Raw genomic sequence first — 21,421 nt, forward strand, 5'->3', positions numbered from 1 at the left:
AAGATGACAGGCTCACAAACTTGCATTGTTTCTAGATATTCTATTATCCTCCTCAGTAAAATGTCTTCTTATTACAAATACCTATATTCCCACTGCCATCAATCTACACCTGGCAAACATTTGCAATTCTTTTTCCCTTGAGTTTCTAAAGAGACATTTTTCAACAAAGCTGCCCTTTCTTTCTCATCTATATCTTTATCTGCTCAGTTAGAAGTATTTAGTTAGCATTATGTTACTTCAACCTATTCCATGCCACACCTTTCACTGGAGGAAGAAAAAAGGTGTAAGGTTTGAATAGCATAAATTTATTAACAACCTCTCACAGGATACAGTGGAGTTTGGAAGCCTTTCATGAAGGTCTTTTTTAAAAAATATAATTTTATTTTAGACTAATTTTAGATTTCCAGAAACACAATAAAGATAGCACAGAGTCCCCAAAATCCCATACTAAGATGCCCCATTATTAATATCTTATATCTCTAACAATGAAGGTACTGAACACAATCAAAAGTACTTTGACAAACATAACTACAATACTGAAAAACAGTGAACAGTAATTCCTTCAGAGGCTTTGTTTAGAGGCTGGGAGGCTCAATGGTTGAGCATTTGGCTAGCATGTATAAGCCCAGCAGGTACAAGGCCCTAGGTCTGATCCCCAGCCCCACAGTTTTCCTCCATCTTTGTCCTCCACCCACCTGCCACTGTTCCCACAGGGCAATGCAATCTTCCATTCTCCACATGTGAAAACAAAAATAAGGACATAGGCATCTGCTCACAGGCCAAGATTTCTCACATGGGGACAGCATTTGGGCATGTCTGGAGATATTTTTGATTGTCACCACTAAGAAGGTGTTATTGGCACTGATTAAGTGGAGACCAGAGATGCTACTCAATATCACACAATGCACAGGACTGTTCCCAAGAAAGAGAATGATCCAGCCCAAATGTCCACAGAACTGATTCTGAAAAACTGCACAAGGCAGAGCTGGAGTGAGGCCCCACCCTTCCCCAGGCCACCAGTAACCTCCAAGCCCTGACTTCTAACAGTGTCCAAGGAGCCTGGTCAAGGTCTTGAGGAATGGGCAGGGAAGTGCATCTGATCCAGGAGTACTTCCTTGCCATAGACCCTGCCCCACCAAAGGAACTTTTAGTCCAGAATGAAATATACTGTATTTCCATTCTTATCTTTAATAATAGAAAAGTGAAAATCAATTAGAAGGAGATAGAAATGACAGTTCCCTAGAAAACTGGACATGTTGCTTTCCAATGAATCATTGAAGAACAAACTGAAAGGAACAAATGAAAATCTCTTGTTCTGACTTTGACAACCCTCTTGACTCTTGGGGCAGGTATTATAGAACAAATAGACTTTCCTCTTGGGAAGTGGTTAGAGCTCTGATCAATGATGATTACAGCAACTTACATGTGAGACAATTCATCCAAGAGGTCCTTGTCTGGGTCACCAGGCCCAAGCAGTCCCATCAGCTGTTCTGACCAGGAACAAAGGGCCCACTGAACACAAGAGAAGGGAGCAAGAGTCAGCTCGGAGACAGAATGAAACAAACAGCAAGCATGCTGCAGAGGCTGGAGGAGGAGCCAGGGCAGCTTCTCCAGCTTTCTTAAGGCTTCATTTAAGGAACCCCAAATCCAAGCAGCATCTTCATCATCCTATCACAGGGAGTTGACTCCCCAAGCTTACAGAACAGAGCTTTTTATGGCAAAACTCTTAAATAATGGCAATCATACAATTATGGTATACTTATCATCTACCATTCTAAATTTACTATATGGTTTCAACTTAGAAATTCTTAAAACTCAAAGCTAGGCACAGTGTTTCACGCCTGTAATCCCAGTGGCTGGGTGGGGGCCAAATCAGAAGGATCTTGAATTAAAAGCCAGCCTCAGCAATTTACCAAGGCTCTCAGCCACTTATCAAGACCCTGTCTCTAAATAAAATACAAGAAAGGGCTGAAGATGTGGCTCCATGGTTAAGTGCCACTGGATTCAATCCCTGGTGAAAAAAAAAGAAAAGAAAAAAGAAAAAATGAAGGAAAGAAATTACTTTTTTTAGAGAGAGAGAGAATTTTTTAATATTTATTTTTCAGCAGACACAACATCTTTGTTTGTATGTGGTGCTGAGGATCGAACCCGGGCCGCACGCATGCCAGGCGAGTGCGCAATCGCTTGAGCCACATCCCCAGCCCAAGAAAGAAATTCTTGAAACTCTAAAAAGAACTTAGTTATGTCCATGACATCCAGAGGCCCCAAAGAAGTGCGCCACACTGCATGGCCTCCTTTTAGTCTCACCTCCCAGCACTCAGTTGTGCATAGAAACTCCTCTGCCCATTTTCCACAACTCTTTATATTTTTTGTGGATCACGCTCCTCAAAAAAAAAAAAAGTACAAATACAATCCAATTTGCACACTCCATTTAACAAAAGCATCTTTGGTAATCCAGGCTTTCTAGGAAGGCTAAGCTTTCTACATTTTCTCCATTTCTCCTGCTTCTCTTCAAGATGGCAGCTGAGAGAATGGCAGTGGGTGTCAGATACACATTCCACATTCCTTGCTTTCTAGCTTCTCTTCCTGGTCACTGGAACCCCTAGCTGGTATCTGACCTTCAGTGTAGGCCTAAGGAACTGTCAAGTTTTTCTCAGATGGATCAGGAGTTTGTCAGCCTTATTGATACCAAATCAATTTCCATTCTATTTGCACTGTTTTTGCTTGGAATGTTACTTTGCTCTGTCCCACATACATTAATATGAATCCTATAAGTTCACCCACCAGTACCACTAGCTATCTAAATGGTTTTCTATAGTATTGTAGAAACATCTAGAACACTCTAGAGGGTATTCTGAGGAATTTGGTCCTCAACCTCATCTGATCTTGAGGTTGCCCACATTGTTATGGTGAGAATCTCTCTGGGAGACTTCCACCTCTAAAGAAGGAAGTAAGGCCAAAGGCACTCTTCTTTCCCCTGTAACCTCACCCTACCTAAAATATCTTCACTTTCAGCACTTTGGTCTAATGAGGTACATGTAGACATCTCATCTCACCATCTGCTCTCTCTGATTCTCTTACCTCCTTCTTCCCACAAGGATAACCTCTCCTCTTTATCATTTTTTTCTAGCCAGGACTAGCCTAGCAGAATGCTAGTGATACACCAGCCCAGATAGGGTGCTACTAACTTCTCTGTCCTGATGGGAACCACTCTCTTCTTCCCTACAGAATTTGACCTCAGGGTTTGTGATTCAAGCTTGAAGCCAACTAGAAGAAGAAGAAAACATGATAAATACCAAAACAAAACAAAAATACATCTCTTAACCAGGCATAGCGGCATACTCTATAATCCAGCAACTCAGGAGGCTGAGGCAGAAGGACTGTGAGTTCAAACCCAGCCTCAGCAACTTAGCTAGGACATAAGGAACTCAGGAAACCCTGTCTCTAAATAAAATTTAAAAAAAGGGCTGGGGATGTAGCTCAGTGGTTAAGAACTCCTTAGTTCAATCCTTGGTACAAAAAAAAAAAAAAAACCAGAATATATCTCTTCAGTATTTTCTAAAATATTATTTCTTTATGTCTATTTTCTCAAAAACAGAATTTTTGAACTCCTTTTTAAGAGGAACTTAACCCCCTAAATTATCAATACACCTTCAGCATCCCAAAGAAGTCTTTTCATTATCTCATACACAAATAAAACAATCACCTAACCACGTCTCCAAGTTTTATTATCAACCTTAAAGCAAGACTGCAGTATGGGACTGGAGGCTGTAGAAAAGCCATGGGTGAGGAAGTGTGCAGAGCATTCAATTCAGAAAGCCAATGACTCATGGAATTTGGGGCAAATAAAAGTATGTTTGGAAAATCCAAGGCAAGCACTATTAATAAAGTAGAATTGTTTTATGTGATAGTTAGCACCCATCCTTAATTACTTGAATAATCTTTAACATCATATAAGAGGGATACACCCTCCTGTTTCAAAAGATGAGCCCTGCCCAATAAAATTTATCACATAAAACCAGTTTTATCTAGCTTCTTTTAAAAATGAATCTGTAAGTACAATTGCCTAATTGAATAAGGCTTTAGTATGACTCAATTTCATTTTAATTTCTTTAGGAAGTCATCCAAATACTTACGTAATTTTTGGCACAAATAGTCATTTGCAAGGTCACAGAGAATGAGCAAAAAGAATAACTTCCCCATTGTTTGTCATTTCAAAATAGTGTATGTCTTTTTGCATATTGATTAGATCTCAGGGGAAAGTTGGAGCTTATTTCTAAAGTCTTATTACTAAACCCTCAAGTAGATTCCAGGTGAAGAAATTTGCATAATGACTTTTAAAAGCATTATTTAAAAAAGTCTTTTCTAAGCAAGATAAAATTTATTCAACTAAATTGATAAAGTACCCATTACATCTTGTTTTTAGCAGGTTCTTTTCAACACGTGCATAACAGTTTCATTGTCTTCCATGTATGACTTAGATCCACACTAAGAATAAATCTCTGCTTTGGCACCACTATAGTTTCAAAGGGGAAAAAAGAAAGTGTTATTATGGAAAGATCAGATGGGTTTAAAAAGCTGTTGGTACAAAAGAAATTCTGGGGAAACAAGCATAGAACGGGTAATTTTCTCAGATTCTCAGGCCTACTGAAGCCTCTTATATAAACATCCCTTAAACCTGGTATAATTTTTTTTCAGAGACACAAACATATTTATTTAGGAAAGTAGATACACATTCATAGGGGAATGCAGGATATCTCCAGAGAAACATCTGTGGGAGTAAAGTAAGAAATACACATTAAATGGAAAATGTCAACCATCTTGAGCATGAGAAGCTTTTGGAGTAAAGCAAGGAGTACACATTCAAGGGAGGACACATGTCATCTCCAGAGGGACAGACAGCAGCCCCTTGGCATACGGTATGAATATTTATAGAGGAATCATAGCTAGGGGCTGGACTAGATATGGAGCCAGGACAGAGTTACACAATTTCATATCAATTTTTCTAGCAATTGTGCATTTTCCTCATGTGACTATCTGCAGGCAAGAGGCTGGGTCATTGGAATGGGCAAAGGACATGGGCTGAGTTGCTCAGGAGTACTCATTTTGGATTTCAAAGGCTCATGGGTATTTTAGGGCTTCTCTTTTGAGACTCAGTCACTCTTTCTTTTTCTGTATCTCCAAATTCCTTTCTCAGGATTAGTGAGAGAAAGGAGGGCAATAAGGCCTTGGATATGATACAGAACTGGAAAGAAGGAGAAAGAATGAAGAGCTTCACGAGGTCTGGCCACTCCCCAGGACCTTGGGCAGCAGGAAGAGAACAGGCTCCTCACTCCTGATCCTGTCTTTTCAAGGCCTTACTTGTTGCCCCAAGTGGCCACCTTTGAGTATACAGGTCTTGGGAGGAAGCAGCTGGACTTCATATAGGCAGAGATATTCTTCAAGCTCTCAAAGAGGGAACTAATGTCCAAAATGTTCAAAACTCATCTAGGCACTTGGAGTAAAATATATGGTGCACATCAAGGATATCATAAGTGAGAAAATACAGGTGATCCTGTCACCAACAAACCATGGCCACTTCCCCAGGGACTGTTAAGTTAGTATTGGATGAGTTTTATTGCCTTCCTTTCATCTTCTCTGGGAGGCCCTCCAAGCACTCTGGCCTCAGTTTCTCAAAGTCCGGACTACAGCAGACTCTGGGCAGCTGATTAGAGATGCACATAACCTGATTCTGCTCTTCAGGTTCCCCATATAGGTTGTGCTTGCAGGTAATGCAGCACAGGTGGCATTGCTCTGGGCAATTTAGTAAGCCTTGTCAATTAAGTAGGGCAGAATGGGAAAGTTCAAGCCCAGCTTGAATTTCTCATTTAGCCACTAGTTTCTGTTATAGTCAGGAGTGTCCCCCATCCTGTGTCTCTTCTCATAGCTTAATACACATGTATCCTCATATGTCTTCTCATAGCCTGATACACATGGAATACACAACGACCCAGTATCATGGGCATGGTACTAGTGTTGCAGATGAGCTGACTCAACCCAATGTAAGTATTAACCAAGATGTAAACTATCACTGAGAAAACCATGGCTTTCAGCACCTAGAAACTTCCCAATCGTTTTCTTTTTATTTCAAAATCTTATTTTATACAACAAAGAAATGAATATTTCTCTATAATTTCCTATAGCTCTTTTTGATACCTATTTTATATACTTGCCAGGAACAAACTTTTGCAAATTTTCATATATCCTACCATATTCAAATTCACACATGCGTGGAAACACACACACACATGTAGACTCATATATCCCAGACCACAAAGGAAGGCAAAATTATATCTGGATCTTTTTTATCTTCTAAACTTCTTATTCCAGCATTTCATAGGCAATAGATGTTTGGTAAATGTTTATCAAGTTGAATTAAAGTTTGTTTTAATACTTGAAAATTTTAGCTCATATTTTCTGTAGGAAAAAAAAAAAAACATGGAGCTAACAGATGGTGAACCCAATACAAGCAAAAGCTTTAAAAAGGAGAGAAGATGTCTAAATAAGATATCTAAAGGACTTCAAAAATTTACAATACATTGACATGGTGTGCAGCCTACATTTTATTTTTAATCAGTTTTATTATTATACCTAAGTTCAGCAGAAAATTTGCTGATGTCAATATGGTAAATTTCCAGGATTTTAGATTGCCTATTCAAAACCCAAAGCTGTGTTGACAAAAGGTATATCAAAGAGACTGATTGCATAGGCTTCTGATTAAATTAGTATTGGATGAGTTTTATTGCCTTCCTTTTTAATATCTTACCACTGAAAGCTCAGTGCAGGAAGGTTGAATTTAATTGTGTTATCAGGTTTCAGAAAGTATGGCTTTCCTTCCAGATTCTACCCACTTTTCCCTCTAGGGCAATTTCCTTTAATTAAAGAGGTAAGTGTTGCCTCTTGGGGCGGTGTATCATGAGGGGACTCTAAATTAAAAACCTAGAAAAAGCTATGCACATATGGGATGAAGGTAAATGGATACAGATTTGATGTAGTAGAGGAACTGGGAGAGGAAGAAAGGAAGCCAGGCAGGCAGAAAGAGAGGGAGGGAGGGAGAGAGGGAGGGAAAGGTAACAAAAAAAAAGTGGAAGAAACTTCAATGAAAATGTGGGACCAAATAGAGAACAAGTGAGCTTTTGTGAATTTAAACACACTGAGTCTGGTCAGGACTATATCCTATTGATGTGGTCACCCGGAAGTCTCACTGCCTTGCCTTGCATATTCTCACAGAATGGTATTGGTACTTCTCAGAATTGAACATGCGTATGAATCATCTGGAGACCTCATTAAAATGCAGATTCGGATCCTGTGTCGATAGAGTGGGGCCTGAAAGTCTATTTTTCACAAACTACCAAGTGATGCTGGAGTCTGGGAACCACCCTTCGAATAGCAAGATGTCCATTGGTGCACAGAGCAAGGAACTGGTTTTCTTCTCTTCGAATACAAAAATGGGGCTTCTCAACTTTGGAACTGTTGACATTTGGGGCTGGATAATTCTTTGCTGTGAGGGGCTGCCCTGTGCATTGTACGATGCCTGGCAGCATCCCTCGCCCCTACCCACTTGATTCCAATAGCATTCCCTCCCTTAATTAGGACAATCAAAAATGCTTCCTGATATTGCTAAAATTACTTTGGGAGTGTGTGGGGGGGATGGAATAGATGGATGGCAAATCACTGAAATAGAAGACATAAAAGGAATATTTTAGGGGGAAAGACTGCTAAATAAAATGCATGCATCTTTGTAAAAGCATCCCTGTGTCTTACTGCTTCTAACATCAGTTCTGTGCCAGCTTTGACCCTTATCCAACCTTGGCCTTCCTTTAGAAAAATAGCAGTGGGGAACAATGGTGGAAGTCCTCATGCCAACACCTCAGATGAAAACATTACAACTCAGCCAGCTGCAGCCTGGCCTCCCTCCAGAAGAGCCTGTCATCCAAGAACCACCCCCTCCATTTGCCGCAGAGCTGGCAGGATCTCAGAATATTCCTGGCATCCAGGAATAAAATTCTTTGTACCTATTCTTAGGCTTTGGGTACAGGTTAAACTAGTAGAAATTTTTACTATTTTCAGTTATGTTAAATCAGACACAGAAAAAAAAAAGTTTTAATGTCACCTCTCCAATTGCATCCGAGATTCATTCCTTTCTAGTTCTTTAAGAAGCAAACAACAAATATTTCTAGAAGACTTCAAAATTATAGGAGATATTAACATGGCCCATAGGGTGAATTATAGTTACATCCTCCTGGGAACCAAAAAAATAATTAAAAGCCGGTGAAATATGTCTTCTGGTATCAAACTCTCAGTCCCTGAAGGGCAGAGAGCTGGGATGACTTGAGTGAAAGCACCTTCAAAGATTTGTCCTCAAACCTCATCTTCTGCACTGGGGCCCCAGTCCAGACTTCCTACTTGGAGACCTCTTTTGACTTGCTCCTCTGAATTCAAAGGACTGAAGTTCCAGACCAGGAAGTAAGGCATGATAGAAGAAATAAGAAACAGTTAGAAAGAAAACAGAAAGGAAGAACAAGGGAAAAAGATTTTAAGTCAGAAGTTCTGCATAATTTTCCAGGCTCTTCCTCCCTAACTGGTCTCCCATGCAGGCCTGTTACTCCCATATTCTTGGGAAATCTGTAAATGTACCTGTGCACTGTTAATTAATCCTTAAATAGATAGATTAAATAGAGATATTTTGAGAAACCTATAATTTAGGGGCCTTTCCTGTACTACCTACTGATCAGACAATGGAGACCCCATCAGTCTGAGAATCCTGAGAATGACCAGAACACCAAAAACTGTCTTGAGATCACTGGACTGACATCATTCCTACTTGCCTTTCCATACCCGCACCTCACCGAGTTCCCTTGACTGGAACCCCAAAACCTCGTCTCTCTTTCTGGAGCTGGTCTATGTTCTCTCTTGAATGTGTATTTCTTGCTTTACCCTCAAAGGCATCTCTCTTGAGAGTGCCCCCATTTTCCCTTGAATGAGTGTGTACTTTCCCAAATAAAACTCAATCTAGGCCTCTGACTGGCACATGCTTTGAAAGTGTTTTCTGTCATGTAAAACAAGAATCCTGCTGGTCCCCCTTCTCTCCAGGAACTCCTCAGACTCTTCTTCAGAGACACCTCTTTTGTGACAGAAGTACATACCTTCTGATTGAGCCTTGGAAGTTACAACACTGTCCACTTCAACTTAATTATCCTCCACGATTAATTCCAGGAGAAGATTGTTATTTGAATTTACCTCTCTGAACCTAAAAAAATGATAGTGTCCTCAAACTTTCATTTTTAATAAGTGATTTTTTAAAATCAAATTTTCCAGAACCCATAATAAAAGATAAAATGACATTTTCCTTTTCGTCTCCACTCAATGCCCAAATTGCTCAAATTGTATTCCAAAGTATTTTTCTTTACCTTTCTTATTTTTATTGTTCAAGTATATTTTAAAAATTCAGCTGAGTATTTATTGGGTTGTGCTAAATTACATACTGTATGGAAGACAAAAGAATAAATGACTCATCTCAAAGAAGTTAACTACTGAATTAAGCTAAGACAAATAAAACAACTAGTGAATAATACAAACAGCCCTAGGTTTCCCTGAATCTTGAACTGTGCCCATAGAAGGCTCCCGATGAATAAGTGTGAAACAAGTAAATGAAACTATTTACTTTCTACAAATTTCTAAATGCTGACAAAGCTGACAGATGAGACCTGTGAGGGTTATATTGTCAGAGTGGGCCTCATGGTAAAAACTAGACAACTCTCCACTCCTAGAGAACCAAATTCTGGTTTGGCTCCTAGAAATGTAAGCCTGCATTTCTATGATACCTCCAGCTCCCACTAAAATGCCTGGCAAGAAAGCTCAACACCACCAGGAGAATTTTCTGTGCTTTCTGACCTCCTTTTCTTAGCACTTTTACTAAAAATGGCTTACCATTATGAGTCCTTATTCTTTTATCAAAAATGGCTTACTGTTGTGAATCTTTTGATGTATTTGTCTCTTCCACAACTCAGGAGGATCTTTCTTTTTCAAACACCTAAAAGACATTCTTTGAAATGCAATCATCAGGATAGAAGCCTAACTTTAATAATGGCCAGCTAGTGGACACAGCTGGCCTAGTTACCTTTGCATTGACCAACCCTCCACAAATTTTCATTTGAGCCCCACTTCTAATCTCTCTCTCTCTCTCTCTCTCTCTCTCTCTCTCTCTCTCTCTCTCTCTCTCCCTCCCTCCCTCTCCCTCTCTGTCTCTCTCTCTCTCTCTCTCTCTCTCTCTCACTCTCTTTCTCCTTCTCTCCCCTTCCCCACTCTCTCCCTTTGAGGAGATGGATGTATTTAATGTGGTGATGGTACCATGGATGTATCATATATTCAAACTCATTAAAGACACTATATGTGTGAAATTTTATATATCAGTTATACCTCAATAGGGCTATAAAATACTTCATAGACAATGTAAACATATTGCAAGATTTCGTAGGTAACTCTTAGACATAAACCATAAGAACTTGTTGGAAAAATATAAGATTAAAACACCCAGTCGTTTTTGCACAAATTGGAAAGCTCAGCCCTTTACTATTAGTAGTTATGAATAAAATCTGTTTTAACTACTTTAACTAATGTCCTGCTTTGTTCATCAAAGAATCTTTGGTGAGAGTGAAGTTGATCCTGTGGAATAGGCAGAATTCTCAGGCCATTCTTAACCACTGGTTAGTGTCCCACCTCCAAATCTCCCTGCAATTACTTTCACTGCTTACCACCAGCTTGTATTCCCCTGTTGAGTCTGTCTTCAGAGTGTGAGCACCTCTGGGTATGTGGTCCTTACTGTACCTAAGGGCAGACCAGTTTCACACCGCTGGAAAGGGTCTGCTAACAGGAACCCCTGCTGCCTACCTCCCCTTGCATTTATCTCCCCAGAGTACTCAGAAACTGTGGCCCAAACCAGCAACACCGGTTAGCAAAGTGCTTGCTCCTAGCAGGTGCTGTGGGAAGGAAAGAACTTCCCACGACAGAGGCAATGAAAACACTGTCCATGATGCATGTTCCTTCCTGTGTCCTGCTTTAATGGGAGAGATGGAAAGACGTGAGAGGGCCTCTGAGCTCATTAGTACAATGTCCTCACTTAAACACTGAGGAGTTAAGATCCACTGGTTACTATCACTACTTTTATTTTGCAGACATCCTCTATACCAGGAATTGGTTCAAAAGTTCCACAAATGACACTCTGCTCCCCATTTTACAAAGGAAGATACTGAGGCTCAGAGAATTAAGAGTTTTACCTGAGGTAATGCAGCCACCAAGTAGCAGAGCTGAAATTCAAACCCACTTTAAAAAAAAACACTTAAGCAAATTTTTAAACATTTCACACATGAAAATTAAAATAAGCCACTGCCTTCTACCTCAAGTTTAGTAAAATATTGAGACCATCATCCCACTTTGTTAGAAACATTTCACTTTAAGTGTGCAGAACTGTCAGTGCTGTGGATGTGAGTGAAGGAAGCTATGAAGTATAGAAATAAATATGCATAGAAAAGTTTTCTTTTTTTTTATTATTTTTGTTTTTGTTCTTGATACTGAGAAGGAACTCAGGGGTGCTTTATCACTACCCCAGTCCTTTTTATTTTTTAAGACAGAGTGTCACTAAGTTGCCGAGTGTCTCATTACACTGTTGAGGCTGGTTTCAAACTTGTGATCCTCCTGCCTCAGCCTCTCTAGTTGCTGAGATAACAGGAATGCACCACTGCACTCAGCGCCACCCTCCCCCACAAATTTTCTGTTTATAATCAATTTTCCTTCAGTTTGCCTAAATTTCAATAATATATAAAAGTGGTAAAATGACATGTTTTCCTGTGAAAAGCTAAAGTGAGAAATTTTGTTTTATTTGTCTTGGTTTAATGAAAGCCTAATTCAGCAAAAGAAAAAAAAAATCTGTAAATACTAGACATTCCATAAGGGGGCAACATGAGGCTGTCACATAGGTAAGACATCATTTCAATAAACTGCAGTTCCTCTCTTTAACCTCCAAAATTTCCACAGCCCCAGTTCATTCCAAAAATAATATTCCAGGAATTGATTTTAAGAATCACTGCCAGGAATTCCAAGCTCTGAGAAACCTTCCCATGACAATCATAGCTAACCATCAGAAGAAATAAGAAATGTAAAAACTGAAGTTTGACCTTGAGCAAAATCCCTTAGTCTCTTCTGGTCTCCATGTGTGTACATCTTTAAAAGGAGGCTAATACCACAGTGTTGCTTACACTGTGGAGGGCAGGTACAGGTTTCTTGTAATCCTGTATTTGCACATATAATATTTAAAATTTGATTAAAAACACAACTAATTCAAATAGATTGCTATTACCTGTTTGGACCCAAGATCTTCAAGACAAAATATGTTTTAGAAGCATAAACCAGGAAATGTGTGCAGTGCCAGTCCCTATGACCCAGATGTACAAAGAAATCAACACCTCTGCTAAAACTCACTCAACAGTAGCTTCCCCTGGCAGGGATGCAGCATTTAGGGAATCACAGAGACATCACTCAAAACCTGTGGGGCCTTGTGGCCAAGCTCTTTCAGAGATGAGGGAGTTTCTTGTGAGTTTCAAGAAACTGATAGCCTGTATACATAACTAGTACCAATAACATGAACACAACATAGATTAAAATCATGCATTTAAAAATGCCTCAGAATGTAATTAATATTTTTGAAGATAATTTTTATAGTCTTTGTTGAAAATTATGCTGTACTACTGATTTGTCTGCTCTTTGCCTTAAAGGTAGTAACTTTGTGTTTTTCTGTCATAGCACTCCCGATAATAACAATTGATATAAATGATTTAACCATGAGAACCTTGTTTCATACATCCTACTAAAGAACAACTGTTTACTGCATTAGAGTTCATGACTTCATGCAGATATATTAGTTTTACAGTTTAGGATTCAACGGACATTTTCTCCTTATTTGTTTATCTCCAGAAATAACTCTGAAAGCATTTTGAAATTCCACCATTCAAGGTTCTTTGCTGATACAAAGGCAGTTTTGTCACCAGCTCTAAAATGAAAAAATACTGAAAAGCAAATAAATAAAACAACTTGGAGATTCCCATCGAATTGACCTAGTATAAGTCATCAATAGAACTTAAGAAGTCCTTGTCATTAAAGAAATCACAAAGGTAAGACCAAGTATTGAGCTTAAGCCATAAAATGAACTTGCAAAAGGGGATCCTGGGTGATAAAAATTTGTTAATACAAATATTATGTATTCTGGAGACAAGAGCAGGAAACCATTCCATTCTAGAAAATTCACCAGCTGGGGAGGAAAAAAATACATAACCCTTAGTCAGAGTAATAATAGACCCACCCTTGAGGGAAAAAAAAAAAAACCAGCATGTTCAAGCTGGGCTCATCCATCTGTTGAGTCAATATTTGCACATTCAAAACTTGCAGGTATCAAATGTACATATTTGCTTTGAAAAGAATTTTTAGAGCTAGAAAATATGCTATTCTTAGTGACAACTATTTGATACCTCCTGACATTCCTTCCACCATAAATGAAAATTTCTCAGGAAAGCTGGTCATCAGCCTGGTTCATGTCTCCCATCTTTCAACCTGGTCACCTGTGTGCTACTTTTCATGGGTTCCACCTACCTGAGTCCTCTCCTTGTCATTAGTTTGAACCCTGGTTGCATTTCTCTCCCATTATATGTCAAATTGCAAACATGCCATTTCACTAACCCAGCAAACATCAGTATTACACACAGCAACTGACCTTTCCAGAAAGTTTAAAGAGATAAAATATGCCTTCAGCACAAACTTTCTCATGCTTACCCACCACTTTCATGCCTTGGTCCTCTTTTCACATCCTCTTGCCCCAGGCTTCAGCATCAGGGATAGTCCTACATCCAAGTCCTGCATGCACACCATTAGGAACAGAAATTGGCGTTCTGGTGAGCATCACCACAGGAGTATTGACTGTGTTGAGGAATCAGTTCCAATGTGTACAAGATACATCCCCATCTTCAGGTGGTGAAGAGAAGCTCACAATCTAACAAAATTTCTCATACCATCTCCTCAGTCATGAGGAAATTCTATTAAACAACTAGTTTATTGAGAATGTAGGTTTTATGTTAGTGTCTATAGATAAGCCCCGAAAAGTAGGTTAGGTGAGAACAGGAAGTTTGTAATGCCAAGGAAAGAAGTTCAACTGGATCCAATGGGTCAAAGACCATTAGATCAAGGCTTTTGTGCAAAGCATAGTACAGTTAATGCATGATATAGTAAAACAGCCCAATAGCATGAGAATTGTCTGAAAGCAGAATGATCAGCTTTGTCAAAAGAACAAAATTCAACAAATTATGTTTAAAGATCTAATTGGTTTGTTTTTTCTTGTTGTTATTTGTTTTATTTTTGTTTTTGATTCCTTTTTTTTTTGCTTTAGTAATTCATGAATCAGGCTACATCCCATCTATGAAATTGAATGACACTTTGGTAAGTAAGCAGAGAGGGTGGGCTTTGTAGGGGAAACAGAAACAAGAAGAAAGCAGAAACAAGAAACATAATGTGAATTGATCATTTCCAGGTTTCTTTCCTTACAGGGCTAAAGCAGGGGGAGTTTTTTAACATGCTGGTTTAGTATGACTGAGATACTTTGCTGTGAATCTCCTATTATTTGAAAGAATCTCTTATTTCTAAGCTCAGTGTGGTTATGAGGCACCTCACATGAGTGACTCTACTCTGGTTGGGTATGTTTTAGTGAGGCCTGTTGCAAGAGCTCAGACCAAAAGAACAGCTCCCCATAACTTTTATTTAATTATTTAAAACCTGGATAAGCTAATATAATTTTCCAGCAAAGAAATCAACAGGGCCTAAACCAGAGAAGGGCACAGGAAACTTAGAAATACAAAAACCTTGCACAAGAAGCCACAAGATCAGGACAGAGAACGTATAATTGCAATAAAAGTGAGGCTTCACACCCTGGTTCCAGGTTCAAGAGTGGCACCAGGGGCAGAAATCCTTTGATTTAATGTAAGTTTATTACAAAGGAGCTGAGAAGCTCTATTTTCCCCAAAACAGAAATAACAGTGGTCTGAAATTTGAGCCTTATTTTCCCCGGTTCATTCACTAAGCATTTATTTAGTAATTTAATGTGCTAGGAAGACAGAAATAGTTAGATAAGGTCCAAATCCTCCAGGAATCCATCAACTAGTTCTATGACTGTATGTACATAATTAATCTGGTTTTCCTTTTCTAAAATAAAGAATTGTCACTCCATATTCATTGATGATTCCCCCCATAACAGTATCTGGCAAAATATTACATAAGTGCATGCTCTCTTAGAGCCTTCACTAGCTGTGGTATAAAGATCTATTATGATCCCATTTCTAGCTAGGCAGAACACAAAGAGGACACAGAGCTGAAAGAACATTATTTCAAGTGATAGTTTCAGACATCACAAAGGAACAGAGACAATGGTCCTTCACTGCTCTGCTAAAAGCAGAATTCTCAGGTATTTCTCAGAATTCTGTACACCACCAGTAGTACAAGAAAGTATCCTATGCTGCACTCAGAGCCACATGTAACAGGGCATATTATTTTGTAGCATCTATTTTACTTAAAGGTTTGAGATAATCTATTGATTCACATACTTTACATTAAAACCCTTACATCAAATACATTACCTAATAGAATATAAATTTTGCACAAATTTTTCATTTTAAACATAAATTTAGTGCTGGGATATTTGGGAGTACGTGAAAGAGATTGGGTGAGAAGGCAGAAGAAGGGAAATATATAGACTTTGTGATGCGCTCCAGGGAAAAGAAGGGGAACCAAGCTGAGTGCATCCATACCTTAGGGTAAAAAGAAAAATCCTGAACCATTTAATGAGATCCCAAACTCAGCCTTCTCAGTCATCAGTATATATTTTTATTTCCTCTCATTTCTCCCTACATTTACTTTTAGTGAAACTTATATGTGCTTTAGAATTCTGAGCCTACTGTATACAGGTTATAATAGCTATTGGAAATTGGAGAAAGCTATTGGAAATTGAATGGAATGACTGCCCAGCAGCTGACACTAATGTGTGTGTAAGGTGAAAGCAACAGTGCAGAGGAGTGTCATCACATGCAGACAGGCAACCCCTCCCCTTCGCATCCAAGCATCACAGCCCCATCTGAACCAAAATGTCAGGAGCTTTAGGTCTCCCTTTACCTCACAGGGACTTTGAAGAATTCAATAGCCGAACTTTTTTTGCCCTTCTGGGATGTCTGTGTACATCTTGACACAAAGCGAATCATTTCCATGGTAACCATAGATAAATCTAGACATAAGAGTGGCTTTGGATCTCTTAAACTGAAATGAGAAAATCTGGTTCAAGCTGTATGACTTTTTGCTGATAAAGGTGATGGATTCAAAAGAGTAAACATAATATTATTCAAATCAATAGTTATTTTACTTTTCTCTAATCTAGCGATTTAGCTTTGGCCTTTCTGAAATACTCCTGAAAGCTTGTCTTGTTGTCAAAGATTCTTATTTCAGATAAAGACTTGAGAATGGTTTACAATGACCCACAGCATGGTGCCAACATGTTTTTCAAGTGCTACTGATATTTTCTTATCATTGCACTTCTACTTTCCCCATCCCCACCCCAATTTCTCATATTTCACATTTATAAATCAATCAGTTTAACTTTGATGAAAAAGGTCTTTCCTCTCCAAAGATTTTTCAAGACATTTTAGCATAGAAACTGATTATAATCAAGCCTCGTATATCACATGAAGTCTTCTCCTAGGAGTGGGGTGTCTTGATGACTATGAAAGTAAAACTGGAAGACAGAAACTTTATTACTCTTCAAAGATCTTGTAACGTGAACAGAAAGTTCTATGTTTTGGTTTCTTTCTTTACTTGTAAAGAAACCAAGATCCTGGGCCAGGGTTGTGGCTCAGTGGTAGAGCGCTTGCCTAGCATGCGTGAGGCACTGGGTTTGATCCCTGGCACCACATAAAAATAAAAACAAATAAAATAAAGGTATTGTGTCCATCTACCACTAAACATATGTTTAAAAAAAACAAAATTCTAATTTATTTATTTGATAGTTAATTTAAATCGAAAATTAACCATAAATAAATAGAAGCCAAGAAAAGAATACAGAATTTTTATTTCCAACATGATTATCTAATGAATATAATGGAAACTAAGAAGACATCTAAAATAATACTGACTGTTAATACACATTATCCTTTCCCTACCTTTTATTTTGACAGCTTCTTTAAAATTTATTTTATTTAATAAATACTATAATATCTTGAGACAGACTTCAAGAAATAACCTGGTGAGGCACCACTGTTAAGAATTACAGAAAGAGGTTTTTCATTAAATAAGTCACTTTCTGACTAAATCTCTGGTACTTCTTACCTCCTTCATTTGTATTATGTTTACTTCTCATAATTTAGCTCTCACTCCTGTAACTTCAATAGCACTGAACCTTCAATACCAGAGTAAGCACTAGAAAAAGGCCCTTCCTCCTCACTCTTAGATAAAGGGGATGCCTACACAGACAGTAGTCCCAGCCCTTGCAAAACAAAGAATTTCCTAAGTGTCAGTATAAATGTGAGCTTGTTCCCACAATTTCTTTCAATAAGAAATGATGATATCGACTATATACTAAATATCTAACTCTCTAAAGACTTGATAAGTTTAGGCAGAATTGCAGGAAATATCCAACGAAAACACTCAGGGATAAACACATCTTCACATGAGATTGTGCAGGAAATAAAGAACTGTCAGGAGATCACATCTGATTATATTTTTGTGGGCCAGCTTTCATCAACCTATAGTTAGAAGATCCAAAGAACTCCACCAGAAAACTGCTAGATCTAATTTTTTTTTAAATTCAGCAAAGTAGCAGGTTATAAAATCAATAGCTATCGTATATATACTAACAATGAATCTGCTAAGAAAGAAATCAGGAAAACAAGCCCATTCACTGTAGCCAAAAAAAAAAAAAAAACACGAGGAATAAATCTAACCAAGGAGGTAAAAGACCTCTACAATGAAAACTATAGGACATTGAAGAAAGAAATTGAAGAAGACCCTAGAAGATGGAAAGACTCCTCCTCATGATCTGGATAGGCAGAATTAATATTGTTAAAATGGCCATATTACCAAAAGCAATATACAGATTCAATGCAATCTCCATCAAAATACCAATGACATTCTTTACAGAACTAGGGGGAAAAGTCCTAAAAGTCTTTTGAAAGAATAAAAGACCCAGAATAACAAAAACAATTCTAAGCCAAACAAGCAATACTAGAAGCATCCATAATGATAATGGATTTAAAAGAATAAACATAATATTGTTTAAATCAATAGTTATTTTACCTTTCTCTAATATAGAAAATAGCTAACTTCAAATTATACCACAAAACTATAGTAACAAAAACTGCCTGGTACTAGCCTAAAAACAGACACATAGACCAGTGGGACAAAATAGAAGACACAGAGACAAACCCACATATCTCCAGTCATCTGATCTTTGACAAAAATAACAAAACATACATTGGAGAAAAGACAGTCTTTTTAACAAATGATGCTGGGACAATTGGTCATTCATATGTACAAGAACGAAACCAGATCCTTATCTCTCCTCCTGAACAAAAAATCATCTCAAACATGAATCAAAGAGCTCAGAATTAGACCAGAAACAATAAAACTCCTAGAAGAAAAGGTAGAGTCAACATTTTAGTTTTCTCAATAGGACCCCTAAAGCTCAGGAAATAATGCCAAGAGTTAATAAATGGGACAGCATAAAATTAAAAAGCTTCTGCACAACAAAAGAAACAATTAGGAATGTGAAAAAAGAACACCCAGAAAGGGAGAAAATCTTTGCGAGCTACTCTTCAGACAGAGGATTAATATCTAGAATATATAAAGACCTCAAAAAACTTTACACCAAAAATCAAATAACCCAATTAATAAGTGGGCAAATGAATTAAACAGATACTACTCAAAAGAAGAAATACAAATGGCCAACAAATACATTTTAAAGATGTTCAACATCATTAACAATTAGTGAAATGCAAATCAAAACTACACTGAGATTTCATCTCACACTAGTCAGAATGGCAGTCATCAAGAATACAAATAATAATAAATTCTGGAAAGTATGTAGACAAAAAGGAATATTTGTACACTGTCAGTGGGATTGTAAATTACTATGACCACTAAGGAAATCCGTACGGAGGCTCCTCAAAAGACTGGGCATATGGAACCACCATATGACCCAGCTCTACTACTTCTTAGTATTTATCCTAAAGGATTAAAATCATCATGCTATAGTTATACATGCATACCCATTTATAACAGCACAATTCACAAGAGTCAAACTATAGAACCAGCCTAGGTGTGCATCAATGGATGAATGGATTAAAAAAGTATATATACACAATAGAATTTTATTCAGTGATAAAAAAATGAAATTATGTCATTTCCAGGAAAATGGGTGGAACTAGAAACCATCATGTTAAGCAAAATAAGCTGAACTCAGAGGTCAGTGGTGGTATGTTTTTTTCTTATATGTGGAGGATAGAAAGGAAAAAAGGAAAACAAAGGGAGAAGGGTGAGGATCTCATAAACATCAAAGGGAGATCAGTAGAGAAAGAGGGGGGAAGCAGGAAGGGAGGGGGAAAGTGCTTAAAAGTCATATTGGTCAAATAATATTATTATGTTGTGTTCATATAGAAATATGTAACAGATCTCATCATACATACAGCTATAGTGACCAATAAAAAATGTGTAAAGATAAAAATTAAATAAAATTAAAAGAAGGGATGAGTTAGGCAGTGTAAAATTATGATAAGGAAAGAATGAGATTTCTGCATTCCATTCTGCTGCCCCTACTCACTCAGTTAACTGATTGATTGGTATTACTCTTTATCCTTGTGCTCGACTTCCATTCCCTTCACCTGGTCACTGGAAGGTGCGCACCACCACACCCAGCAAGAACTGCGATTTTAAGATCTATCCATGAGGCTGTGTTTGTGCATCTTGCTTCTCATAGTCCATGGTGTGTATTGGCTGCCTAATATTCCATGGTATGAATTTGCCACACTTAACTATCCCAAACGGTGTCCTCAAGGCACTGAATAACACTGAAATATCCTGGTATATGTGCCTTTTATGGGCCTATATAAGACAGACAGACAGACACACACACACACACACACACCATACACACACATTTGCCATTGATATGTGATTATGAAGATTGGTTTTAAAAAGTCCTTCCCTATCACTAAGCTACAGGGACATTTCATGATTTCATCAATTGACTTCTTATTTATATCTTTCACATTCAGGAAGATGTGACAGGCAATTTACATAAAACTTCTGCCCCCAATTGGAGCACTTTCCAGATGAGCCAGGCTGTGCCTTTGGGTCCTCTGTCTTGAATGGGCAGATCTAAAAAAGATCTGCAGCTAGAGATCCTGGGTGGCCCCTCTGGTTCTTGCTCTCATCATGTACCCAGGTCTTAGGCTGGTCCTCTACTCTGATGGTAACAAGAGAGCCCACAAATAAACTTTACCTTTTGCCTAAAGTCTATTCTTTTGCTCACTAATAAAGAATGGGGGTGGGGGCAATAACAATAAGCTTGCAAGGTAAGCATACCCAGGATCCCACCTGGGTCCTCTGACAAGTCTAGTACCTAGTCCAGCCAGCTTGGGGTAACATTAGTTTTTGATGTTTTCTATTATATTAACCTCAGTCTTCTACTTCATCTAAGGCAAGATGAGCATAGATTTTTCCAGAGTTTAGCAGCTCTTGCGACTGATTTCTAAGACTTTTGTGGCTAGCCATGATTGGGTACAGCAACAACAGTGTCTTCAGCTACTCACAGTTGGGGCGTTACTTGTTCCGCAGGGGCACAACTCTGAATGGTAATGACCAGATGACTATAGAGACAGCTTTATAACTTTAAAATATTGAGATGTGTGTTACACATGCCTGCTTTTTTTACTGCAGAATCTGATCAAGTATCAATCAATTTCCAAGAAACATCAAATCAGAGAAACATGTTAAACCAAAGCCCAGTGAGACAATCAGCAAAACCCAGACTCTAGGAACAATTTAGGACAAATAACAAATAAATTGCACAAGGAAAGACAAAAGGATTACTTAGAAGCTATACATTAAAAGAGATTTCTTAGAGTGCCTGCTTCGAGTGCACAAGGCCTGGGTTCAATGCCCAGCATCACAAAGAGAGAGAGAGAGAGAGAGAGAGAGAGAGAGAGAGAGAGAGAATTTCAAAAATAATACTACACCATGTGGCTTTTGCCTGGATTGAAGTGGATTGATTATAAAAAGCATTCACAAAAAAAAAAAAAAAAAAAAA

At 38.2% G+C, this 21,421-nt stretch overlaps 1 protein-coding gene and 1 pseudogene across 3 annotated transcripts in view; both read right to left on the minus strand.

Annotated features, from left to right (window-relative positions):
- The window catches only part of Otol1 (otolin 1), a 103,799-nt gene that overhangs the window by 70,348 nt on the left and 12,030 nt on the right, over nucleotides 1-21,421 (minus strand). The window contains exons 1-2 of one of the 3 annotated variants that reach the window (XM_048814372.1): nucleotides 9,186-9,291; nucleotides 1,424-1,512 (exon numbers count right to left, since the gene is read on the minus strand). The exons of 1 other annotated variant lie outside the window; for it this stretch is intronic. In XM_048814372.1, the coding sequence (XP_048670329.1) occupies nucleotides 1,424-1,439 (16 nt within the window). In that variant the 5' untranslated portion in view covers nucleotides 1,440-1,512; nucleotides 9,186-9,291. Of the gene's footprint in view, nucleotides 1-1,423; nucleotides 1,513-9,185; nucleotides 9,292-21,421 lie in introns of those variants that run through there. One more of the 3 variants, XM_048814373.1, reaches the window with a different exon arrangement.
- LOC125620072 lies at nucleotides 3,640-9,291 on the minus strand (annotated as a pseudogene).

Source organism: Marmota marmota, unplaced genomic scaffold (assembly GCF_001458135.2).
Source record: "Marmota marmota marmota unplaced genomic scaffold, marMar, whole genome shotgun sequence".
Taxonomy (NCBI): Eukaryota; Metazoa; Chordata; class Mammalia; order Rodentia; family Sciuridae; genus Marmota; species Marmota marmota.